General features: G+C 42.8%; 1 protein-coding gene and 1 long non-coding RNA gene across 7 annotated transcripts in view; one reads left to right on the forward strand and one right to left on the reverse strand.

The window, feature by feature from the left end:
* The window catches only part of SMPD3 (sphingomyelin phosphodiesterase 3), a 177,969-nt gene that overhangs the window by 8,882 nt on the left and 141,745 nt on the right, over positions 1 to 27,342 (reverse strand). For all 5 annotated transcript variants that reach the window (XM_006019063.3, XM_025198454.1, XM_006019061.3 and 2 more), the window contains 3 exons: positions 18,446 to 18,601; positions 10,076 to 10,165; positions 5,763 to 5,826 (listed from right to left, as the gene is read on the reverse strand). In XM_006019063.3, the coding sequence (XP_006019125.1) occupies positions 5,763 to 5,826; positions 10,076 to 10,165; positions 18,446 to 18,601 (310 nt within the window). The remainder of the gene's footprint in view (positions 1 to 5,762; positions 5,827 to 10,075; positions 10,166 to 18,445; positions 18,602 to 27,342) is intronic.
* Positions 3,198 to 21,250, forward strand: LOC112549502. 2 transcript variants are annotated; one of them, XR_003092931.1, is made up of 4 exons: positions 3,198 to 3,402; positions 6,033 to 6,164; positions 6,674 to 6,826; positions 21,211 to 21,250. It is a non-coding gene; the product is annotated as an uncharacterized LOC112549502 (long non-coding RNA). The 2 variants fall into 2 exon arrangements; XR_003092930.1 differs by lacking the exon at positions 21,211 to 21,250 and adding an exon at positions 12,872 to 12,998.

A 27,342-nucleotide genomic window follows, 5' to 3' on the forward strand; every position in this document is an offset into this window, starting at 1 on the left:
TTTAGGACCTTGTTACATGGTAATTTTAGATGGCTCCTGGACCTCTTAACCCCTAGACTGCTTTTAACTGGCTTAATACTTTTAACTGGCTTAAAGCACTCATAATGTGGCTCAAAGTTACATGACTTCAGGGCAGGATTCTCTCTGATCTGCATAACCTTGCTCCTGTTCTATTAAAGGGCGTTCACTACCCACAGCTGTGGCACTCAAGCTGAAGTCCTCCAGTATCCTAGGATGCAGTGGCCCTTTCCCCACATGGTGCTTCAGTTCACAGCTGAAGATGGTGACAGCTTGAGGTGAGCTGGAGCCGGTAGGGAGTTAGGCATGGAAAGCTGGAACTGGTGCACCAGCATGCTGCTACAGGGCAGCCAGACCATGGGCCAGCACAAGAGAAAGAGGAAAGTTGTGTGAGATGGTGCCAAGTATGCAGAGGGCACTGTGCAGGGTGGGGGCTCTGGCACTGGCTCTGCTACCTGGCCCAGGGAGGCACTGACTGCTCCATTGCTGCCTCACACAGGAGAAATGCACTGCACTGCCCTGCTGGTTTCCTCCCATAGCACCATGCCATGGCTGCTGGAAGCATTTAGCAGTGGCGGTAGTGATGGCGGGGAGGGGAGAGGAGAAGGACGAGGGAAGGCAATGCCTCATCATGGGGAGCCACCAGCATATTGCCTGCACCAGACTCCAGGGGAGGCAGGTGACATTAACAGTTGCATGTTTCTACCACCACCACTCCCAACCCATCTCTCACAACCTTGCCCAGACAGCAGGGATAGGAGCTTGTCCTGGCTCACCAGCCCTGCCCATCAGGCCTCTAGTGGCAAGTCACAGCTGTGCAAGTGGGACAGTCAGAGAATGTTTTTAGCCTTAAGGTGTGACTGCTCCAAACTCCAAGCTAGCACTAAGGCGATCAACATTTGTCTGGCTTAGAGCACAAGGTGTAACAGGTGTAGTCAGGCTAACTGCTGCCATATCTGGTGATAATTAAGATTAGAATTTGAGTTTCTAATGCCCAGTGTTGCACTAGGGCCAATACACCACTCCTCTCCTAATTTTTTACAAGTCACCTCTTTACTAGTCTGGTGAATTATATATATATCTTGACAGTATACTACACTGCAAAAGTAAAAACCATCAGACATGGAAGTAGCACTGATTTAGTTTCTTATATCCTATTAAGGGATAAACTTGTGCTCAAGGAGTTCTGTTAAAAATAAACGTATTATTAATAATTTTAAATGTGTAAATGTAATGGGCTGTATTCTGTAATTGTGGAGAAAAGTCATGCACAGTTGTGCAAGCAACAGTGTGTGCACATTTTGTACATGCAACTACTGCATTTGCACATACTGCTGCAGCAACTGCACATGCAGGACATCAGACTTACAACTGGTTATTAGCAAATGCAGTAATAGTAATATTGCATGTAATTTAGGCATGCAAATGTGTGTTTATTCTTCTGAAAATCTGGCCCCAAATGTACCAACAAATGATTTTCAAAACTGAATAGCTGAAAATCATTTCCTCTACTTACCCGCCAGAACCTGAGCTCAGGGTTTTGTGGTTTCCCTTGTAAAAGTTGATTACATCATTAAGCTACATCATCAACTGTCGCAGGAGAAACACTGAGCCATGAACTTGGGTCCTAGCAGGTACAAAGCCTTTAAGTTCACCTTGGAAAAAAATAAGACATTTTGACGACCTGACATTTTTAAATGATTTTGAAAGGGTTACATCATCAGTAATTGTCCTGTGTGTATGTGGGCAAGTGTGTGTTAGATGAGAGACACCAGGCCTGTTTGAAATGTTTGAGAGTGAAAACCATCCCCTGGTTTCACCATTTCTCAACATCCCCTACTGTAGAAGGTTCTGAACTGGAAAAAGGCAAGTATTACAACACTAACAGGAAACATTAATTTTTTGGCAATTTAGGAATAAATGCAAATGGTGCAATTTATTACACGTGATTCTTATAAGCAGCACTTTACCAACCTTTGAAAGATAAAAACTGTAACAAAACGCTATGGCAGGTTGTTAAGTCCGTGGAAAATAAAGGCTTCTGATTAATTTAACAATCAAGGTTCTGATCATTATTGAAGTCCTAGACCTAATAAACAGCTCACAAAGGGAAATTTTCATTCATCTGTGTCATTTCAAATTTGTACGATAATCTAATAAATTATGTTAAGTTAATTTATTCAAGCATTCTCAATCTGTAATATGGTAAATCAAACTGTTTGTTTTCTTGAATCTAAAAGAGAATTTCACAAATAGCATAGTTTTCAGAGGTGGCTGTAAAACAATCTGGTTGTGATAAAATGGATCATTCCTGAAAGTAAGCAACCGATGTTTATTTTGTTAAAGCAAACATTTGAACAGGGCTGGAAATTCTCTATGTTGTATCTTTCAGTAAAAAGATGGATATGCTTCAGTCATACTTGCAACCCTTTTATATTTACTTTTTGTGATCATTTCATTGAGTGAGTTACCTACACAAGTGCTCATGAAAAAGGAGTTTTAATTGCAAGCTGTCACATTAAGGTTTAAATTTACACGTATCAGAGAACTTTGTATAAGCAATCAACCCAGCTAGTCAACCAAGCTCATTTCTAATAGTGATCAGTTTTTTTGTGCTGAACACTAGCACATGACGACACATGGGGTACATCTACATATGCATTTTACTGTAGACTAATTAGCTCCACAGTAAAGTATCAGCATTTACATGTGCACTGGTATTAGGGCTTGGTAAACTAACTCCGCCGTAGGATAGTAGTGTCAGGGATAGTACTATCCTACAGCACAGTACGTTATTATGCTGAAACACATGTGTAGATAGTAATTGGGGGCATAAATTGCACCCTGCCAGCCCAGCCAGCCGGGCCTGGCTCAATTTGCTGTATGCATGTAGATGCTGCGCACATGTAGATGATGTGCCCAGGAGCTGCTTACTCCAGCTCAACTTCTCCAGAGTATATTTCTTCACAATAATTGTATGTGTAGATGTACTCATGGAGGTGAGGGAGCTGTAACTGGTGACATTTAACCTTTCAACACAAAGTTTGGGTGAGTCATCCCACAAATCAGAAGACGAATGTAGGTCTACTCTTTCAGGCATCCCAATACCCCACCTGCTATTATTATAATGTCTGGCCTCAATCATAGGCCAAAGCCTTTCTACCTACAGAATGCTGGAGACTGGGGTCATGGAATCTACATAAACATGGAGCTGAATCCTGTCTCTTGGCTTCTTCCTCAGGTGTCCTTTTATGTTGCATAAGGAGATTTGGTCCTCATACACAGATCCAGTACTTCTGCTCAGTCAGCAAATATTCTGCCCTGGTGCAGCCTTTCTTCAGGATTCAAATGGCCTCCTGCTCCACAGCAAATTTCACATTCAAGGTAAGTTTTTTATCATGAGTTATCAGCTCACTCTCACAGCTAATATCCATTCAGATTTTAAGTTTGTGTAACTTACACTGCTCCAAGGTTGGGCCTATGCTGTAATAGATCTATATTCACTTTGTTAACCTGTTCCAGATTTATGGACAGATTAGTTAGTAGATTCCAAATTTCCACAAAGTTCCCGATTTGCACTAAGCATATACTCCTGATCAGTTTAAAGTTTAAGCTTGCTGTACCTAGAATGAAAGCAGTTTATCTTTTTAACAAAGGGCATTTCTACACTGTTACATTAATTGATTCATCTAAATCAGATAATAACTGTGAATTGTTTAATTTTATTAATAAATTGCAGGAAATTAGTGGTGATGGAGTCTGATAATCTGAGCACTTTCCAAAACTATTAAAGCCAACACAAACATGCATTTTAAATTGGATGGTTTCATATCTCTGCCAAATTTTACTGAAGGATTCCTGCAAGGATCTATTTTAAACTCGATCTTGTTTGCCACTTAAATTAATGATATAATTTGGGCAGCTCGAAGTATCCTTCTCTCTTCATGCTTAGGATACAATTTTAGATTATCTAGCCACTTAACAGTATATCAGGTTTGAATCAGCTTCAGAGAAATTAATTAAAATGCCTTTGTAAGATAAAAGTCTTAAATAACATATTACTAATGGAATGTGGATTTTAAAAGTTAAAAATAAATGCAGTTATAAACCTTGGCAGCAAAACTCAGGATTTTGTGTTTCTCTCTCAGACTGAGGACCAGGCTGAAGAAACTGCTGAGCACTCTAGGGGAGTGGAGAGCCCTGAAAACCCATCCAGGCAGATAGGAAGTCTGGAATTTAATCTTTCAATAACACTGAAAACTTCTTGAGTTATTTTATGTTATTAGATTAGGTTAGATATTAGGAAGATTTAGGTTAGATATTAGGAAGAACTTTCTCACAAGGAGGATAGTAAAGCACTGGAACAGGTTATCCAGAGAGGTAGTTGAGGGTTTTAAGAGTTGCCTTTGAGCTTTTAAGACCGGGCTAGACAAAGCCTTGGGTGGGATGGTATAGTTGGGGACAGTCCTCCTTTGAGCAGGGGGTTGGATTAAATGACCTCCTGAAGTCCCTTCCCACCCTATTTTCTGGGATTTTCTGATTCTATTTTATAGTAAGGTTGCACAGAAACAGTTTACAAGGTGTTAATGATTAAGTGATATTTGAATAAATAGCTAATCAACTGCTAAAAACAAAGGGCATAGCTGCACTGCCTCTAGACTGTGCTGAGGAACTCTGTAGTGAAGCACAGCATGGTACACACAGTCCACATACACAATACCTAAAAATGGAAGGAATGTAGCCACCATAGAGCACCCCTGGTCACATATCAGTAATGTCTGTGTCTCAGGCATGCACTAGAAATTACATTACAATACATGCACTGGTCTGGGGACTTTGCATGTGAAGAGTGGGCATGTTGTGCTTCATCTCAGCACTCCTTAGTACAATCCAGTGGTAGATGCATGCTAAAGTAGGGACAGGCAATATTTAAGCTGGAAGGCTGCTTAACAAGTTTTGGCGAGCCATAGAGGGCCACAAGAGTAGCCTCACCCCTTGACAGGTGCCACTCCCCCTGGTCACGATCTTGAGACTAGAAGTCCCATGCCTAACCCCTGATCTTGGCCACTGGAAGTCCCTCAATTTGCCCCAGAAGTACTTTTGGGAAGGAGGGTGCTGTCATCTTGAAACTGGGGGAAAAAAAACAAATCATATACTAAAAAAATAAATCAAACATCTACTGTAACTTATTTTAATGTTATTTAAACAATATGTTTAATGATTTATGTGCATTTGTGTAGTGTATCTAGAGACAATTGCATAATAGCTCAAAATACAGTCTTACTCTTGTATATTGTGGGGGAGGGTAAGGGGGGTGTATGTGGGAGGGTGTGGTTATGGTGGGTGAGATGTGTGGGGGACTGTGGAGGAGCGTGGGTGATTCTCAACCAGGCCATTGCACCATGCGGTGCCTTGAGATCCCTTTAAGGGTCCCATGGGGTGCTGCACAATACTAGGTGTGCAAACACCTATACAAGTTTCACAAGATAAAATCAAAGATTCCAAATAGGAATTCATAATGTCAAAACATGCCAACCTGTTGTGGTTTTTCCTAAGTTCTTTGAAATTATTGCTTTGTTATTTTTCTGTAGTTAAGATACGAGTGCAAGTTAAGAGCTAGCATTTTCCAGTGGGTGGCTTAAGTCTAAAAAGACTGACAACCGCTGGACTAAACCAGAATTGGGAACCACAGGAAATTGACTAAATGATGAGAGAGAGAGAGAGGGGTGGGGTGGGGTGCATACTTCTGTAGATTATCTGGAGTGCACACTTCATCATCATATAATCCTTCAGGATCTAGCAAGGTACCTGTGAACAGAAAGGAACAAGTGACTGAATCAGCATACCTACTGCTGCTTGCACCTTGTATAGTTATTTACAGAAGTACAAAGATAGCAAACAGGCGTGAATCAAAGTGCATTAGAGGTGACATCATTTTAAACTTACTTTGCAGTTCCTTTTGGACTAGGGTAAGGTGATATATGGGTTTAATGAAATATCTGTCCTCTCTTCAGGGACTGTAAGCCTTGTCCTTTATAATCCAGTTAAGAAATGTTGGGGTTTACCCAGAGCAACCTGGAAGACAGTCACCTCATGTTCCAGGAAACACAGGGCCCGGGCAGCTCCTCTCTGGTCCTGCACAACAGGTACGCTCCCCTCCCCAAAACATGAGGAGGTCGGAAGAGGAGGATAGCTTGTCTAGCCCTCCGACTACTACCCCATGCTCCTCATCTATGTGGGAACTAATGACATGGCCAGGAGTAATCCAGACCGGGTCATGAGCAACTACAGGGCTCTGGGGTAACACCAGAAGAGGAGGAAGGTAAGCTGCTTGCTACCACTCCCAAGAGGAGGTGTAAGGTGGTGGTGGTCAGGGATCATCTCCAGCAGGGCACTGAGGGACCCATCTGCTGGCCAGACCCCCTAGCTCATGAGGTCTGCTGCCTCCCAGGGGCTCACATCTGAGATGTAATGGAGAGGATCCCCAGGCTCATCCAGCCCTCTGACTACTACCCCATGCTCCTCATCCATGTGGGAACTAATGACATGGCCAGGAGTAATCCAGACCGGGTCATGAGCAACTACAGGGTTCTGGGGGCTGGGCTCAAGGGGTTGGGGGCCCAGGTAGTCTTTATTTCTGTGCTCCCTATTTCAGGCCATGGTCCCAGAAGGGAAGGATGCATTGAAGAAGTGAACCAGTGACTCTGATGCTGGTGTCACTTAAAAGACTTTGGATTCCTTGACCACAGCATGCACTTCAAGGGGAGAGGACTCCTGGGAAGGGATGGCATCCACCTCACAAGGAAAGGTAAGTCCCTGTTCGTGGCCAGGATGGCTGATCTTCTGGACAGGGCTTTAAACTAAGATTGTTGGGGGACAGGGATATACAAATTCAAACATGTCCTGGGACCAACATACAAGTAAGCCCTGTATATAGGGACACTGGGAGAGCCACTTTTGTGGCAGGGGGGGGGGAAGTTCTCCATCATTGGGGCAGGAAGATGGGGGCCTCAGAAGGAGGACTCGGATGCCTATATATTAATGTCAGGAACATGGGGAACAACCAGGAGGAGTTAGCCCTCCTACTCTCCAGTGTGCATTATGATCTAGTAGGGATTACGGAGACCTGGTGGGACTCCTCACATGACTGGAGTGTAGCTATAGAGGGCTACACCTTGCATAGAAGCGATTGGGTGGGGAAGAAAGGTGGAGTCATTGCTCTCTATGTCAAAGAGCAGTACACCTCCTTGGAGGCTGATATCAGCTCCCAAAATGGAAAGCTTGAAACCCTGTGGGTCAAGTTGCGGGGGGCGTGCAGTGAGAGTTACCTAACTGTATGTGTATACTACAGACCACCAAACCAGGGGGAGGAACTCAATGTGGAGTTCACCCAAGAATTGACTGAGGCTGCACGTGCACATGACATGGTCATCAGGGGCAATTTTAATTATCCAGACAACTCCTGGGAGGAACACTCGGTCAAGTTGGATTGGTTGCGATCCTTCCTGATCTGTGTTGAGGAAGTCTTCCTGACTCAGGAGGTGCATGGGCCAACCAGAGGTGATGCTCTGCTGGACTTGGTCCTGGCCAAAGGAGATGATCTGGGGACCAACTTAAATATAGAGGGAAGTCTGGGCAACAGTGACCATGAAACCATCATGTTCACTTTCTGACATAGGGCAAACAAATCAGATAGCAGGATTGAAGTCTTGGACTTCAAAAGTGCAAATTTCAACAAGCTTAGGTCACTAGTAGGGCAAGTGCTGCAGGACCAGGGACCGAAGGTGAAAGATGTGCATGAAGAGTGGTTGTTACTTAAGGACATGATCCTTGAAGCACAAAGGAAGGCCATTTCCATGGGGGAGAAAAGGTAACAGAAGGGCTGGGAAGCCCTCTTGGCTAAACAGGGAAATCATGGTCCTCTTAAGAAAGAGACTTATAAACAATGAAAGCTCGAGGTGGGCCCCAAGGAGGACTATTCCATGATGGCCTGAATTTGCAGGGAACAGATAAGACAGGTTAGAGTGGTGACCAAACTTAGATTAGCAATGGGAATCAAGGACAACAAGAAGTCCTTCCTTAGCTACATAGGGAACAGGAGGAGAACAAATGGGGGTGTGGGGCCATTACTCAGCAACTCAATTACCCAGGTTACCCAGGAGAAAACTGTTACTCAGTTACTCAACTCAGTTACTCGGTTACCCAGGAGAAAGCTGAACTCCTGAATGACTGCTTGCCCTTGGTTTTTCACTAGACCAAGAGGAAAACCACGCCAGGTAGAGTACAGGATGAGCATGGTAGGAATAATTGCCTTCCTACTATTGCCATAGAATTGGTGTATGGCCAATTAATAAAATTGGATGTATACAAGTCAGCGGGACCAGATGATTTCATCCAAGAGTGCTGAAGGAGCTGGCTGAAGTCATTGAGAAACCCCCAGTTAAACTTTTCCACAACTCATGGCTCTTTGGGGAAGTCCCCGAGGACTGGAAGAGGGCCAATGTTATACCCATCCACAAGAAGGGCAGGAGGGAGGATCCAGGTAACTATAGGCCAATCAGCCTAACTTCTATCCTAGGGAAAAGCCTAGAAAAGTTCATCAAGGAGTCTATTTGTGATAAGCTTGCAGAAGGTAAGATTCTGAATGACAGCCAGCATGGCTTTGTCATGGGCAGGTCTTGCCTTATCAACCTCATCTTCTATGACCAGGTAACTTGCCACCTGGACACAAGAGAGCAGGTTGATATTGTATACCTAGACTTCCAAAAGGTCTTCGATTTAGTATTCCATGATGTCCTTGTGAGAAAATTGGAGGATTGTGGACTTAACTCCCAGACAGTCAGGTAGGTGAGAAATTGGCTGCAGGATAGGACCCAGAGAGTCATTGTGAACGGATCTGTGTCATCCTGGCTTGAAGTGGGCAGCAGTGTCCCACAGGGATCGGTGATTGGTCCAGTACTTTTCAACATCTTTATTAATGATTTGGATGTGGGGGTGACGAGCTCACTGGCCAAGTTCGTGGATGACACCAAGTTATGGGGGAGCGTGGTCACGCTTGAAGATAGGCAACAGATACAGGCAGACCTAGATAGGCTAGCAAGTTGGGCAGATTGGAATCTGAGGAAGTTCAACGTTGAGAAATGTAAAGTGCTCCACCTTGGGACAAGCAACCCCCAACACATCTGCTGGCTTGGCGGCACTAAACTGACTAGCACCATGAATGAAAGGGACCTGGGGGTAATAATAGACTACAGTATGAATATGAGCTGGCAGTGCGATGCTGTAGCCAATAGGGCAAATAATACTCTGGTATTCATCAATCGATGCAAAACCAAGGAGGTGATTCTTCCACTGTACTCAGTATTGGTGAGACTGTAGCTGGAATACTGCATGCAGTTCTGGGCACCACACTTTAACAAGGACATGGACAAGCTTGAGAGAGTCCAAAGAGGAGCCATCCATATCATCAGTGCCTTAAAAGGCAAGCCATACAAGGAAAGGCTGAGGGATCTGGGACTCTCCAGCCTGAGGAAAAGAGGGCTGAGAGGGGACCTGGAAGCAACTTACCACTACACTAGGGGAGTACATCAAGGGCTCAGAGAGCAACTGTTCACCAGGGCACCCAAGTGGAAAACCAGGAGTAATGGGCACAAACTCCTCGAAGATTGATTCAGGCTCAACATTAGCAAAAACTTCTTCACAGTCAGGGTGTCCAGACTGAAATAAGCTCCCTCCAGAGGTGGTGCAATCACCTACCCTGGAAATCTTCAAGAGGAGACTAGACAGTCACCTTGCTGGGGTCACCTGACTCCCAGTTATCTTTCCTGCTTGGTACATGGGGCTGGACCCGATGATCTTCTGAGATCCCTTCTGGCCTTACAATTTATGAATCTATGAAAATATATACATTGTTGTTGGAGATAGTAACTGAAAACTGCAGCTTGTACATAATTTAATTGCTACTAAATTATTTGATGTGCCACATGCTACCAAACACTGGTGCTGCATTGCAATGAAGGTTAAAATAGGTTCGCCACTGATAGGACAAAAGCCTTACCAATTGCCCATGGTTTTTCCTCCCCAGGACCAAGTCTGCATGGGTCCTTGTACCGTGTAAACAGGGAATGCTGCTGCTCCAACTTGTCCTCTGCAAGGAAAGAACAAATTCAAAGAAAGACAAATCTATTACAAAGTCTGTAGTCACAGTAGAAACACTAGTATATATTGCTGCCATGTAAAAGGCAAGTTTAACTCTCCAGTCTAGTGGTGCATTTAATATTAGGAGTTCCTCCTGTCACTCTGTAGCAGCTTTTCTGGCCATGCCTCCAGCAGCACTAATTTAATGGGGATTCTGATACTAATTTTGTTTTTAAGATATTAGTAACAATCTGTAGTTCATTAAAAGAAAAAGCAGAACCCCCTGTGTTGTGGCTGACAGATGATCTGTCGAAACTGGCATGCTCTTGTGTGAACTTTTCATTTCAAGCAATTGCTATTTTATGACAAAAAACATTTAAGCTAAAAAATTCTTGTCAACAAGGAATGAACTAGAGGAGTTCATTTTGACTAGAGGTTTTCTTAAATGCCCCCCTTTTTGAATCAGTTGTAGTTTACTACTGCGCATAGTAGTAAGTTAATGCCCCCTTTGTTTTCAAAGCAGGTCAGATCCTTTGAAATGGTACAGTAGGAGTCTCACACTGCCTGGTTAATTTGCATCAATCCTGGCTTGGCAGGACAAGTGTTTAGACCATTCAATGTTTAGCCTCTATCAGACTGCCAAGCAACACAGCAGGCCTTTCCAGCTGTGGTGGTGGGGAGTATTCAGTTACTGAACCTCCATTCATTTCATCTGGCTCACTGTACAGACAAGAAACAAGAAGTCTAGAGCAACAATGACACAGTCTAGAATTGTGCTAGTTACTAAAAGGTGAAAGATCCTATATCAGCTGGAACTGTTCTTAGAGTTAACATTGATTAGATGTTTAAAATCCTTAAAGTAATATATTGTGATAAATGGAAACGTACACACTCCATTTTTCTGTCACTGTTACTTTTGGCATCTCCAACTACCTCCACTTACTTTGTTTTTATGCTTACTTATTGGACCTTGTCTTAATTTGGATCCAAATGCCTTTGAAGCAGGGAGTAGAGTAGATACAGAAGTACTTACTGAAAGTTAGGAGCTATGCACTTTTGAAAATCCTACTAGGCTTTCCTGCCTTCTTAGTACCTAAATATATCTTTTTTTAAAATCTAACCCTGACTTTTACTATGCATTTGTATAACACCCAGTACAACAGAGAACTGATCTCACTGGTGTCTTCTGGTGGTTTTATAAATAAAAGTGAATAATATCCTCTTAGCCTCAATAGGCCTGAATTGCCACCACTATTTGTAGTATTTTTACACCATTATACAGAGGGTATATTTTAGGCAGTGAGAAAGAGAATGAAAATAGGTCACTTATTCTGCTGCCTACTGAAGGAGAGTTAGCACCTTCATTAATTTCTCAGGTAGTGTTATTTTCTACAACACAAGTGTCAATGTACAACAAAACAAACCAAAATTCTGTCTTCTCCAGACACTAGGAGAAGAGCCACTTTTCAAATTGGCTTTCCTCCTCTGCTCTCTTTCTTGAGAGCTTTTAAAGCTCCCAGTGGGACATTCCCTCATTATCAGAATGCCCCACAGCTGACCATCCTTAACAGGGCTGGCTGTCCCTTCTTAAGGGGACAGACCACTTTGTCACAGAGACCAATTAACTTTATAATGGCAATACTTATGGTGAGGTTTGTATGTACATAATTATTTGCAATAAGTCCACTGAGGATATAAATTTGTGCTTCAGTTGTTTCACAAGATATAGAATTTACTAAGCATATTACATAATAATTGAGTGAAAGAGATAAATAGTATTTTATTGTTATTGGTGGTAATTAGAGTACTGAAGTATTCCAAAACACATTCAGATATGCCACCTGTGTTGTCAACTTAATTTCTGCCTAATTGTTACCAACTATTCTCCATGCATTTTGAGCCCAATGGCAAATATATACCAGCAGAACTATTTAAAATAGCAACAAACCATAGTATAAAGAAACAAATTAGTGCTTTAGGCAAGCAGTTTAGGTGAGTTCTAATTCAGAATCTACTATTTCTGGTAGTGACCACTGCCCTCAAGAGTGGTTACAGGATCAGACACTTACACTGAAAATATCAGCACTATTGTAAATCCAATACACTTTTTAAACCTTCATAATGGCTATGCCTCATTAATTTTTCTCTTTATAGTACTTCCACCTTTTAAAACTTTAGAATTTGTTATGAACTTTTCAAATTCCATATAGGGAACCCTGGAACATTCACAAGTTCCTGTGCTTTGTCTATTGTCAAGGCAACGATATCCACAAAAATGGTCTCTTTCTAAGTCAGAAATAAAAACTCTTTAAGGTTGAGCTCAACACATCACACATGCAGGATGCCGTTCAGCATCAAGTCTTCTTCTACAGGGGATCAATTCCATTTTTACCAAGTTTGCAAAAGGCAGGCTTCTATTATCAGGAATTGTTAAATGGCAGTAGAATAACAGGAGTGACATGGGACTGGTAGCAAATTAAGTCATAGCAGGAAATTATCCCATATGAAATCTAACTAGAGTTTAACCATCAACATCTAAGATTTACCCTTTGTCCCAGCCCTAATTCCAACTAAAAGGGGTTAGAGGCAGGGAAAAATACAAATGTCAGTCTGGAAGCACATTAGCATCAACTGTCCATCGCTCTCAAGACAGCTGTAAGGTATATGTGAGCAAGATAGCTATACGTGATTGTATCATTTGTATCTTTTGCTACAGAACTAAAGATCCCATTCCTGGGTTCTGCTGTGTGGATTATTGTACAGCTATAAACTGATGTCTGTCCTTCAGGTACTGTATTCATATCACCTCACTTGCCTTATTATTGAGATTCTAGATTTTTCCTCCTCCTGTCTGAAAAGACTATTGATTTGTTCAGATGTTTATACCTAAGTACCAGATTTTGCTTGCTTAGGGTTTTATATACATACAAACCTTCATCTGAAAAACCACAGAACAGAATAAAATCCTAGGTTAGTTGATTCACTGCCATGTAACAGGAGTTACAAGTCATGGCTGATGGATAAAGCCTAGCCCAGGGGTGAACAATAGGGCTGTGTGAAATTTTGCCAAGCGTTTCATTTCGAAGCTGTTTCGACATGTTTTGAACTCAAAACATCGAAATCAAAATGAAACAAAAAGCATTGAAACAGCTTTGAAACGAAATGAGCGCACTCAAAATGTATTGAAAGTTTCTAAACATTTCGAGTTTTGAAGCAGCCCGGTGGTGGGACTCAGGAGAGAGCCAGGGCTGTGCTCTGAGTGGCTCTGCAGCCCCATACAGCCCAGCCCAGCCCGGCAGGGAGTGCAGCCCCAGCTCTCCCCGCCTCCCACTGCTGAGCTGCGCTCCGTGGGGCTGGCGGAGCTAATCAGATTGTAGTCCCAGCTCTGCCCACCTCTTGCCATTGAACTGTACTCCAATTGGCTTTGCCAGCCACATGGAGCTCAGCCTGGCAGCAGGAGGCAGAATGCAGCCCCAGCTCTGCCTGCCTCCTGCTGCCGGGCTGTGCTCCACGGGGCGGGCGAAGCCGATTGGAGCGCAGCCCTGGCTCTGCCCACCTCCTGCTGCCAGGCTGTGCTCTAATTGGCTCCACCAGCCCCATAGAGCTCAGCTTGGCAGCGGGAGGTGGAGCACAGCCCCGGCTCTGCCTGCCTCCCACCACTGGGCTGTGTTTTGAGTGGCTCTGCAGCCCCATGGGGCTCAGCCCAGCGGTGGGAGGTGGAGCACAGCCGTGACTCCCTGCCTCCTGCTGCCAGGCTGCGCTCCATGGGGTTGCTGGCGGGAGGTGGGCAAAGCCAGGGCTGTGCTCTGATTGGCTCTGCCAGCCCCATGGAGTGTAGCCCAGCGGTGGGTGGCAGGGAGAGCTGGGGCTGTGCTTTGCCTCCCGCCACTGGGCTGAGCTCCATGGGGCTGTGGAGCCGCTTGGAGTGGAGCCCAGCGGTGGGAGGCGGGCAAAGCCATGGCCGTGCTCCACCTCCTGCCCGCAGACTGAGTTCCATGGAGCCCAGCAATGTGTGCGGGCTGTGCCCAGCACTGGTCCCAGGCAGCAGTGGCAGCCTTCTGTCATCCAGTGCAGATCTGGGGGTCTGCATCCCTGGGAGGAGTCCGGCACAGCCCCGCAGCCTTCCTGGGGGTGTAGGCCCCTGGATTTGCATCCAGATGATAGGAGGATGCCACTGCTGCCTGGGGCCAGCAGCAGCATCAGTCTTCCCCAGCGCTGGTTGCAGGTTGCGCCCAGCACCGGTCTAAGGCAGTAGTGGCAGCCTTTTGTCATCTGGTGCAGATCCAGGGGCCTGCACCCCTGGAGGAGTCTGACACAGCCCTGCAGCCCTCCTGGGGGGTGTGAGCCCCTGGATCTGTGTGCTGGATGACAGGAGGCTGCTGCTGTTGGGAAGTGTCGCGACTTTTGCTTGCAAGATTTTGAGGTGCAGTCTCCAAGAAACCCCTGCACCTATCTCCTTGAAGCTTGGCAGGCTTCATGCCCTCAGAAGGGGTTACCATCCCTGCAATTTGAATCCCAATCAGGCAACAAATGACAACATTTTAGGCATTTTTATGATTCCCCATTATAGCCTATGGGCAAAATGTCAAAACAGCGCAACAGTTTCGATGAAATGAAATGGGATAGTGCTTTGAAATTAAACAAAATGCTGAAATGAAACAGTGTCCATTTGAAATGGTGAAATAGATGTTGAAATGAAATGATGGTGTTTTGCACAGCCCTAGTGGACAATTATTTGGGTTGAAGGGCCACTAAATGAGTTTTGATGAGCTGTTTATGGATGTGGCAGAGCAGAGTGGTGTGGGGCTCAGCCCTGCCGCCTCAGACTCCTGGCAGCAGCTGGCAGGCCAGATAGGATAAGTTGGCAGGATGGATATGGCCCCTGCCCTAGCCCCTCTCATTGGAAAGCTTTGCATCTGATAGTAAGAGATTCTAAAATATAATAGATTTCTAAGGGACTCGGCCTACAACAGCCTGACATTAAAAGATAGCCTTATAGTAAATTCTTGATAAGTGAGAATTCACTGTATTGATGTTAGAAGTATGATAACTCTCTAGTGCTGAGGGATGACCAACCTGCTGGAAATGACCCAAAGCATATAATGACTCACAAATGTGCACATCATAGCTGGACTAATGGTATGATTTTTAACAGAGGTTAAGAACTGAATATTCACTGTAGCAAGCAAACAAAACTTCTTCTATATTACAATTTGTAAAAAGTTGGTAACTCTCAAAACATTCAGTTTTATAATTCTGTAACAAAACCTTCCAGAATCTTTACAATACAAAATTAGTAAATATCAAGATTTCATATTGTAGACTTAAAATGTAGGATATCTTTAAAAACATGTAAAACTTAACCAAGATATTTGTAAGGGAATGTTTAATTTTAAAAGGTCAGAGCTGTAAGTACAAACACTGTAGCATAGCTCTAGTTTACTGCATGAAACACACATGTGAAGCTGACTATAAAAAGGAAGTGAAAGCAGCCAGTTGAATTTCAATTTTCAAGCCAAGGAAGTGCATAAAAGGCAAAAAGTTATGGATTTCATAAGTTATCATAATACCAAAGGTTCCTTCCTTCCTTTGTTCCACTGGTGATCCTACTAAATATTCACGTGTAGTACTTTTAACTCTCCACTATGGTATCTTATTATCTCTTATTATTTGTCTTCAAATCTCTATAGTATAATTCTCCATTGCCTAACAACTTCCTCTTGATACGTTATCCTTTACCAGTTTGAAGAACATGGTCATTAGCAGGCGGTCATCCTTTTCATCCTTTATTCATAAGTTGCATTCTGAACACCTGGGTTACGGATAGACATTACACACAAACTGGTTTAAGTAATCAGAAACTGGTTTAAACCTGTTACAGAACAGATGTTCAGTACACATAAACCAGTTTCAAAATGGCTGAAACCAGTTTTAGAAACCTGGTTGAATGTAGTATCAGGCTTAACTGATCTGGGTCAAACTGGTTTATGCAATGTCTGTCTCCAGACCCCTTGCTGGTTTAAGTTAAACCAGACACCCCCAGCATCCTGGCATGCTCTCTGGGCTGGGTGGGGCTCTCTGCTCCACAGCAGAGTTGGCCCCTCCCCTCTGCTCCCTTGCTGGAGGTTGGCAGAGACTGCAGGCTGCTCCCCCCGCCCCCTTCACCACTCCCTGCTAAGCAGGATTTCCCCACTCCCCTCTGCCTTGCTGAGAGGTGTCTATTTATTAGCTAGCAGACCACATGCTGGCTACAGTTCATGCTGTGGCAGACAGGACACAAGAAGAATGGACAGGTAGCTAGTAATGTCCCTCTGTTGTTTTCTTAATGTGGTGATAAACACTGAGTTAGGGGGGATAAACACTGTTATCAATTCCCTGCTGGGCTAATCAGAGTGTCCTGCTGGGGCCTGGCCATGACCCCCTCAGCTCAATACTGTGCAAGGGAAGGGAGTGCTGCTGTAGCACCCCCATGCATGTGCCTGCATGTCTGGGATGTCTGTACACTTACAAACTGATTTGGCCTAGTTAGGTTACACTAACCTGCAAAGATTGAATCAATTCAGGCTCAGACTTTTTGAATGTCTGTCCTTAGACCTGGAGCTTCCTCCTCATTGCTGAATCATCAACTGTTTCAGACCAAGCCTTTTTCCAAGTGTCTCATTTCCAATGGGGTCTCACCAGCTGACCACAAATAACTCATTTCATTTCAAAGGCTAGCAGTCTTCCTGTGTTAACTCAAAATTTCTATTTTGATAGTAAACGCTCTGGTTAGTAAATCTTATTCTTTCATTTTTGGAGCACTAAATTAATAATTCCAGAAGCCTGAGAGTTATAGCATGCCTGCCAGCTCACATGTGCCTGTCATAAATACTTCTTTGCTTGAACTCAGTTGGGATTGGATATACAATAACAACTAAATTGACCACAAATATCTGATCCAAATCTAAGTATAGAAAGTTATCCATCCCATATGAATTCTGGCTGTCAAGTCTTGGAATACATAAACATAATGAGATAAGACCAAGTAATGTAGTGGTGGTAAATGTTTTTAATTTTTCATTTGACCAAGCATCTGTCCAACCCTATCAATTCACCTTTCACTGCTGATGAGATTACTTCCTCTCATCAACAGTCTCAAATGAAAACCCATTCACAAAACATAGGAGGATACTAGTTGTTTTGGACTTAGAAGGAAGTATATTTTTTCTTTGACAAAGCTGGCACACTTAGCCACATCGGCAGTGATGACCTTCTAGTGAACACCACAGTATCTAAACTAGTCCAGTGTAACTGACCTGTGCCTCTTAATCCTAATAATTCTAAATTTTAGATCCCAATCTGGATGCAGTAGTTTAAATTGTCATGTACTGTCTGTCATTGGAATAGACTCCCTCCAGAAGTGGTGCAGGCACCTACTCTGGACTCATTCAAGAAGCGCTTGGATGCTTATCTTGCTGGGATCCTTTGACCCCAGCTGACTTCCTGCCCCCAGGGCAGGGGGCTGGACTTGATGATCTTTGAGGTCCCTTCCAGCCCTAACATCTATGAAATCTATGACGTTGTCAGGGACTGTGTCTACATAAGATGCTGACTGTGCAGTCATTACCACACAGTCATTTAGTACTTGTATGAACAAGTAGTAAATGACTGTAAAGTAACTCAACACCTTTTTCATGATACTGACTGCGCAGTAGCCCATGACTACTGTGCAGTAGTATTACATCATGGTTGCTGCCACGCCACATGACTGTGCAGTAGTCATATAGCATCTTGTATAGACAGGGGCAGGGAGTGGCAAGTGAACAGATACCTAACCTCTGTGCTTTGCACATTATCCCATACATTTTTTAAAGAAGGAACCCTGTAATTTCTACCTTTGATATAGATTAGGCCCTGGAAGCAAAGGGAGCAAAGATACTACAGTGACAGTAAAATGGAGAGCAGATAGAGGCCCACCTGTCAGCTTGTTCTAGAGAGAGGGAGATTTAACCAGCTTGTTCTAGACTGAAAGGGAGATTTAAGGTACAATGGGAAATACTGCTCTGTGCCTTAGAGAAATCTCTCCTCTGTTTAATAACTAGGCAATATTGGGTTAACCTAGTCCAGCTTCACAAAAGTACTCCCATTTTAAAGATTTTTATAGCATTGTATTCTTATGTGAATGTGGTTGCAAAATCCTTGCATAATTGCATCATGCTGCCATAAAGAAGTAAAGGAAAATATTTGGAAATGTCAATACCTCACTGTAATGCTACATTTGCAAGAGGAATATGTAAAAAGCTTGTCTCACCAGATGAACAGTTGTCAAAGTTCAGATCCCCACAGATCACATCAAAAGCTACCAGCTCCTCTGGATTGGCTGTGCTGGAGGAGGAGGTAGATTTTCGGAAGTCAGCCAGCCAATCTTGAAGCAGATCCAGTTGCTCACATCGAACAGTAGTGTCTCCTAGATAAAGGACAAAGTGAAATGGCTAGAGTAAAAAGGATCACTATGATTAAAATACTTTCTATAGGTATATACTCAAAATGCTGCCTGGCTGTTCTGTACTTAATAGATACGATTAGGGACTTAGATACTAAACATTTTGAGGAGTTGGACCCGACTCCTGATGGTTTCTAAATATTTGAGGATCAGGGCCTAAAAGCAACATATCTATACAAGACATATCTATACATGATGCTACATTGCCGTAGCAATGCGCTATGTCAACATAGTGTCTGCAGGCAAAACCCGTAACAGCGCAGCCATGTTACCATAGTGATGTGCTCCTCCATTATAGCACAACTACTACTGCAACGATGTAGTGCCTAAAAATAACCATATGTGGCATGCATGGCACAGTAAAGATTGTTACTGCACCGTCTTTTAGTACTTCCAGAAGGAAGTACTAAACGATGGCGCAGTAACAATGGCACCATAGCAGCACATGCCCACACAAAAGCGAGATAAAAAAGGCACAAAATAAGTCCATCCTCTTTTTCTTTCATCAAAAAGCAAATCTTTGCACTATCATTCTTCTCCCAATTCAAGGTGGGTATTTAAAAAACAAGGGGCATGGAAATATTGTTATCTATATATAAAATGCCTGGTACTGTTAACCCGCACAGGAGCTTTACTATGGTTCTCATCACTGAAGCAGCAGAATGCTTCACAAGCACAAATGAATTAGGCTAGGGGCAGAAATTACACACAAACTGGTATAAATGATCGGAAACTGGTTCAAATCTGTAACACAACAGAAGTTCAGGGCACTTTCATATAAACTACTTTCAAAATAACCAAAACTAGTTTAAAATAAACCTGGATGGGTGTAGTATTACACTTAGCTGATTGAGGTTAAATCAGCTTATTGAACTTTTGTCCCCTCAAGATTCAAGTTAACTCATAGTCCCCCAGCATCCCAGGATGATATGCACTTCCCCTGCAAAGCCCACCTTGTAGGGTGGACAGGCTAGCCTTGGCCCAAGCTGTCTGCTTTAGCTGAGCAGAGAGGCATGCTCTAGTACTTCTGGCTTCTGACATGGGCCACTCCAGGCATGTGGCTGCAGTTCCAGAATCAGAAGTGAATGTCTGTTCACTTGCTTATTGGTTCAATCAGTACATAGCTTAGACTAACCTGCAAAGATTGAATCTATTCAGCCTCGGGTTTTTGACAGACTTACTTAGCTTTAATGTCCATTACGCTTCTGTGAGGTAAGGGAATGTTACAGAGGTACTGACATTAATGTCCTTCATTTTGAGAACCTAATCTAAGATTCCATTTTTTTCACAAAATGTATTGTTTTATAACACTGGCTCCCCAGGCTGCCTCAAGATTCCATGCATTCAACATTTCACTAGAAATCCTGTTTGTATGGGGATGGGAAGTGGATCCATGAATTGGGGTACTCAAAAAAAAAAAAAGCAGTTGGTCCAGTAGAAGATAATCACCCAAAAAAGTCTTTGCCTCTTGTAAAATATATATATTTTATGATATATTTTATATATATTTTTATGAAGCTGAGCTTCTACCTCAAGTGAGCATCTCTGGATAATTTGTCAATTTCATGTCTGACCACAATATTTCCTACAGTTAAAGAAAATACAGCTATTTTTAGCTGCCAAAGCTTTCTCTAGAGATCTGGAGAAACAGTAAAAAAGGATCTATATGCAAAAATTTGAGTGTGACATTTTTAAGTAGGCAACATTTCAAAAGTGAGAGATTTGAAAGATTTTTGAGATCCTCCCATAAATAAAGAGTAGGATGGAAAAAAAAGCATAAAGATTTTGATAGAGAGTTTGTTAGGCTTTCTAACATGACAAAACACAGCCATATTTTAATCATAATGGCTAAACAAATTTAATTTCAAGCAGACTAACTGACACTAAATCAGGGATAAATTTTGATACTTTAATTATTTCAGTAGAGCCAGTAAAAGTCTGACATGGGAAAGCAAGATAATACTTGTTCCAAAACTAATTGGTTCCTGTATTTTTCTTCTCCCTGTTTGCTTTGTTTTGTTTTCAACATATAAAATAAGATGTGCATGGCACTCATAAACTATTATGATCCATTAGGTTCATGTTCAGACTCCAAATGATATACATGTCAAAGAGCAACATTTTCCCCTTTAAAATGAAATAAACTTAGGTTTATAACATTAGGTTTAGGATACAAGCTGAGATGTATGCTCAGAATCATTTGTTCTGATTAAATAGCTCAGTTATTTGTGTGTTTTATATTATTTAATAGTTTGTAGAAAGCAGAAAGATGAAAGTGTGAGACTAAAACATGTTACAGGTATGCTGAGAACACACGGCATTTACTGATCATACAGATGCAGATGGTTATTCTTTGTTACTTGCACTTAAATACATTTTCTTACTTTTTCACAACCACATACGGTAATACAATGAGTTATAGGGCTGAAGAGCATCTCGGGGATCTTTTAATCCAACTTCTATACAAATGCAGGTTTCACTATTCTTAAATGCTTCCAGAAATTCCTATCCAGGGTATTAAAAAAATCTGATGAAGGAATTTTAGCTGATTTTGGATTTTAAACTCACTACAGAACAAGGAAGTTTTTTTTGCCTCCCTGCCAGCCATCTGACACCTCCAGGGAAGGAATTCTACCTGATCAACACATCAAAGAGCTACTCAACAGCTCACAAAAACACTCATGGACCCAGAGGGACAGACTTGCATCTTCAGCTCCCTCTGTACAAAAATGAAGTTTATTTCCTACCTATAGGGACTTTTTACCATCTTGTACCATCTACACTTTTCCCAGAGCCTGATGAAGGGACTTTGCTCCTGAAAGCTTGCAGAAAAGGACCATTTTCTTGCCATTTTCCAGTTGGTCTAATAAAAGGTATCATTTTGGAACCAAGAGTTCTAGTATTTTGTATGTCTGATGAAGGAGATCACACAACTTCCCTTGGCAGCTTGTTCCATTGTCCTATTTTTCACAGTCCCAATATAATATTAGTTTATATTCATAAAAGAGAAGGAAAGGAAAGATACTGTTCTTCTCTGGGTAAGGGAAATACCTTTGACTACTGCTTGGCTCAGGATTAAGGAAAAAACCTCCTTAGGCATACATCTTATCCTATCCGTACTGCTAGTCCTGCTAAGATTTTTAATGTGTCATTTTTATATCTGCATATTCTAGGGGACCTCCAAATGTGCCTGTTATCAAAGGTGCATTCAGAATGACTTTTTCATTTCCAAGACTGTGATCACAGAAGGAATAGGAAAAGTTTTATACTCAGGTCTTATGCACTGCAAATTGGTTTATGCTTCATTTACGCATTATGTGAAAAACACTGATCAAGCACACACACTAAAACACATGGGAAAGGATCTTTAGATTTATTACTGTTTTCATGTAAGGGGTTTAAATTAAATCCACAGCATGTAATCATTTAATCACAATTTAGTACATTTATTTAAAAAAGCTATATTTGATTTTAAAGAAATCAAGATATTCTGATGATGATACCAACCAATCAGAATTAGCCCCCTTTTTAGGAAGACTAAAAGATTAAAAAAATAGTAATCTAACAATAAACAAAAATGTATAAATGCAAAATAAAATTAAAATGATGATTTAAACCCAGGTTTCCTACTTGCTGATTCAAACCATGATTATAATTGGTGATTTAAACAAATTCACCCCGATAACAGTATAATGTAGTAAAGTTCAGTGGAGCCACAGACAATCAATTCCTGAAAGTAACTTTAAATTATTAGAAAAGAATATCACCTTCCCTGAATTAAAACAACATTTTGTGTAAAAGAATGAAGGCATCCAGTAAACAAGATGTGTAGGTTCATAATTAAAGCAAAAGGCAAGCTACTGAGTTTTATGGTGTAGAAAACAGCAGTAGGACCAGAAAGGTTAGTCAGGTTGGATTCAGCAAAATGCAATTAAAATGTACCTACTTGCCAGGTAACCAACCAACAAATGAAGTTAAAATGAGAGATTCCCAAAGCCAAATTCTGCAAACAACCTTGTTTATTTCAAATAAGAACATTTATTTATATACAAATTATTGCATAACTTAAAACAGCACAGGCTCTGGATGGCCCTGCAGTATGACAGGATATTGCTGAGAAACAATAGGCCAATATTTGTAAGTGAAATTTGCAGTAGAATGTGTACGAGTTCAACCCCAAGACTGTCAGGCAGAAGCCCAAGTACACGCTGTGGTCATCTTAGCAGGAGCACCACTGTGTTCTACACCATCTGAACTTTAAGAAGCTATAGATGGGATCTAGAGAGACTGCATTGCATGACCATGATGTGTAAGGTAGAGTCCAATCAGCCCTTCCATTACCAGTTTCCTTTACAAACATTACAGCTGCATTTCAGAGCACTTTGAAGAATATCTTAAGCACATGAACAGACACAAGGGAAAAAATGTCTCTCACCCCATTCTCATTAATAAATTAAGTGACTGTGGCATTCATGCCTACACAGTTGGATGGGTAAAAAACTGGCTGATGGGGTGCACCCAGAGAGTAGTGGTGGACAGGTCGTACACAATCTGGCAAGATGTGAGCAGTGGGGTCCCCCAGAGCTCAGTCCTTGGGACTGTACTGTTTAACATCTTCATCAGCGACTTGGACGAGGGGGTTGAAAGCACCTTGTCCAAGTCTGCTGATGACACTAAGATGTGTGGCGAGGTGGGCACACTTGAAGGGAGAGAGAGGCTGCAACTAGATTTAGACAGACTACAGAAGTGGGCAGATGAGAATAGGATGAGGTTCAATGTAGATAAATGCAGGGTGCTGCACCTTGGGAGAAGGAATCCACAGCATACATACAGGCTGGGAAGTTCCCCTCTTGAAAGCACAGAGGCAGAAAGGGATCTTGGAGTCATTATTAAGCCGCCAATGCCAGACCGCAGCCAGCAAGGCCAGCCCTACCTTGTCATGCATCCAAAGGTGCATCTCAAGCCAGTCCAGAGAGGTGATACTCCCCCTCTATGCGACATTGGTCAGACTGCAATTGGAGTACTGAGTCCAGTACTGGGCACCGCACTTTAAAAAGAATGTGGCCAGCCTGGAGAGAGTTCAGAGGAGCGCCACCCATTTGGTGAGAGGGCAGCAAGACGGGCCCTACGAGGAGAGACTGAGGGACCTGAACCTGTTCAGCCTCGGCAAGAGGAGGCTGAAGGGGGACCTACAAACTCATCAGGGGAGATCATCAGCAAATAGGAAGAGCCCTATTCTCCCCAGCACCACCTGGGGTGACGAGGAAAAATGGCAATAAGCTGATGCAGAATAAGTTTAGGTTAGAGATCAGGAGGTAATATTTTACAGTTAGGGTGGCCAAAATCTGGAACCAACTTCCTAGGGAAGTGGTCCTCGCCCCTACCTTGGGTAAATTAAAAAAGAGGTTAGATGATCACCTGTCTGGGGTCTTGTGAACCCAGCATTCATCCCTGCCTGTGGCAGGGGGTCAGGATAGATGATCTGTTCAGGTCCCTCCTGACCCTAGCTACTATGAAATCAAGCATAACTCCCTCATCTCAACTTTATCCAATATTCCTGGCCCTGCTTGAAATACTACAAGTATAAAATAGTTCACACTTAGTTGTATAGGCTAGGTACAGACATTCAAAAAGCCTGAGGCAGAATCGATCTAAGTTATGTATTTTATTCTAAGTGTCCTAGGTTAGACCAAGAGTGAACAGAACACAAGTTTGCCTTTTGGTAGGTGGGGCATGCAGGATACCTTCACTGGCAGAGTCCAGCAGGGGTGATCCTGCATGCCTCCCAGCAGTGTGCGAAGGCTGCCAGACACAGCTGTCCACAGATCAGCAGCCAGATCATCCTGACTGGCTGTTTGGCAACCATGTCTCCCCCCACTGCGTCATCATTTGTCAGCCACAGACATCTGTGAGCTTCAAGCAGTCAGTAAAGGGAGGCATGCTCACCCTGCAGCCCAGTTGGGCTCTGGATCTGTGGGGTTGCCTCAACTCATGGAGGCATGGGGGTCTCTGAGCTTTGTCTGGGGTTAGGGTGGAGGGGTTTGCCCCAGGCAGGGCAGAGGCAGGTTGGGAGAGCAGGGCTGGTGAGACACCAAGGGGGAGGTGGTGCCAGCAGCATACTCTGCATTCCTGGCCTAGGTTGGTGAGGTACAGAGTGTCCCTGCCCTGTCCCAGCCCAAGCCCCGGGACCTGTGCGCTGGAGCAGCTCTGGGAAGGGCTTAGACCTCCTGCCAGCCAGGGCTGCTCCAACCCGGCTCAACATGTTGAGGTCCTGACTACACATATAAGCACAGTACCCAGGAACAATAAACTCCAGCGTGAACTGTGCTGTAGTTCATTGTGTTGCACTACTTGCACATGTAGATGTGCCCAGTTAGTACTAAAATCTTTACTGAAGAAGTCATAGATATACATGGCACATATGAAAATCCTGCAAACCACCTTCAGCACTCAGCTTTACATAAATCCAATCTAGTGTGTTTTTTAGAAATACCCTTCCCTCCCTACTGCAAGTCAGTATAGACTTACACTTCAAAAGGCTAATGGGAACAGTTAGCAAATGAATTGTTTGTAAGAGCCCTACAATTAAGACATAGCCACATAGAAAATAAGAAATACAACAAATGGAATAAATTGCAGCCAGCATCTAGTGACATTCAGTACCTATTTCAGGAAAAAACAGCTATTTACAAGAAACAAAATAAATAAATAAACCCAAACCAAAAACTACATGCTTCATACATTGGTACAGAAAAATGTCTGCGTCGACCACTGTTTCAAATATCTGTTTATGCATAATGGAGCCACCCCAAACTATGTAATACAGACTGATTCACCTGTCTAGCCACAGATTTCAATATTGATTTTCATTAAAAATTGAGGCTGCTTATTAGAATTTGAGGACATAGAAAGGAGTGTGAGCTGGCTAACCCCATCTACAACTCACCAAGAAAACCAAAACATCATCCCACATCTAAAAGGTAGTAGACTAGCTGGATAATATTAGAAGCAAAAGCCAATTACTATTACTTCAGTTTAAGAAAAAACACACAGCTTTCTGATTTCAAAGAACTAATTATAAGAAAATATTCTTGAAGTTAGAAAGGTGAAAGTTACCTCAAAAACAGGAGGAGTTATGTGCTTCTAGAGCTTGAAGGCTTCTACACCTGCCTTTATTGTACGGTCCTAAATGCCTTTGGTAAGTAGCATTGTGACAACTGAAGTCTTGAGGTTTCTTATCATATGCCAGGTGTAGCAGTTGTAATTCAAACCACTTGAGGGCAACAATGCATATACCATTTTGTACACATTTGTGTCTCCCCACCTTTCCAGTCCCCCATGGACACTAGTAAAAGGAAGCAGGCTAGACTTCATATACAAGACACATGCCCTTTCCTGTGGGGAAGGATTCTAGTGGATATGACCAGAGAGGTTAATGAGGAAGTCAGAAGAAAAAGTTTTCTTCTGCCACCTTCCTCTTTTTCAGAGGAGAAATTTAGGCTTGTAAAGAGTGGTAGGCAAGAGGGAGAGAGTTTCTTCCTCCTTTATTACCCTCTCCTGTGACATCCATAGGCTAATGACTTCACTCAGGTCTCCTTAAACTCCCTCCAACCTACTACTCAGAGACGCAACCTCTGTTCTCTACCAGGCATTTCCTTCCACCCCTCAAAATCTCCTTGGGTCCTTCTTTTTTTACACATCACTATCATCAGGGATATCTTTCCTACCAGTGGTCAGATATACAACGAAAGCAACTCAGACTAGGGGAAGTCAAATGGGATGGTCCTGACTGTAGGAAGCCCAATGCAGTGTTCTTGGGAAATGAATATGAGCCATATCCATTAGCAGTTTCTCCAAAGCTGTCAATCCACCTATTACAGAGATTCCTCAATGTCACAACAGCAGTGCAGGATTTATTAGCGGGGCCCAGCCCAACTAGGTCCACAGGATCAGTAACTTCCGATGATGAAATGAGCTAATGAAACATAAGAATAGAAGCTCTGCTAAAACTCCAAGATGCCAGTGTGGCAGTCATTCCAGAACCACTTGCTCCCCTGTCACTGAGATGGACCAGTCTCAGCCAGTCATTGAGCAGGGATGGTAGAAAGTAAAACTGACTTCTAACTTTAATTTCTTCACCTTCAAGCCTTCAGTTCTCATTAACTGTTCAGACTGAGCATGCATACACCTTGACTGGATGACAGCAGTCAGGCTATGAAGATTTGCACTAATTAACGTATAGTTGTTATTTCTCAATAAGCCGGTTAGAAAAAAATGCAAGTTCCTCTGTTCTGACTGGTTCCCATCAGCATTTTCCAGCTCTTTGCCAACAAAAAAAAAATATATTTTCCACTCCCAACATCTATGTGAAAAAGTAAGGAAAACATTCCAAACAGAAGAAAAACTAAGTTATTAAACAACAGTATGGGGAAAACACTTTCTTGGATCCCTTTGTATCCAGGTCAGCCAAACCTTCTTTCTAGGCCTGTGCGAAGTGGCTAGTATTCGCTTCAGATTTGGATTCTGCAATATGGTGGACAGTGATTCGATTCAGTGATTTGAATTGATTCAGCTGAATCTGATTTGGAGATTCGGCTGCTGCCAAATCTCCAAATCACAGGTCCATCCTCTGCCTGCTCTCTCAGTCCTGGCAATGTCTGCCCCACCCACCCCATCTCCTGGCCCTTTGAACCCCCGCCCCCCCC

Source organism: Alligator sinensis, unplaced genomic scaffold, assembly GCF_000455745.1.
Source record: "Alligator sinensis unplaced genomic scaffold, ASM45574v1 scaffold97_1, whole genome shotgun sequence".
Taxonomy (NCBI): Eukaryota; Metazoa; Chordata; order Crocodylia; family Alligatoridae; genus Alligator; species Alligator sinensis.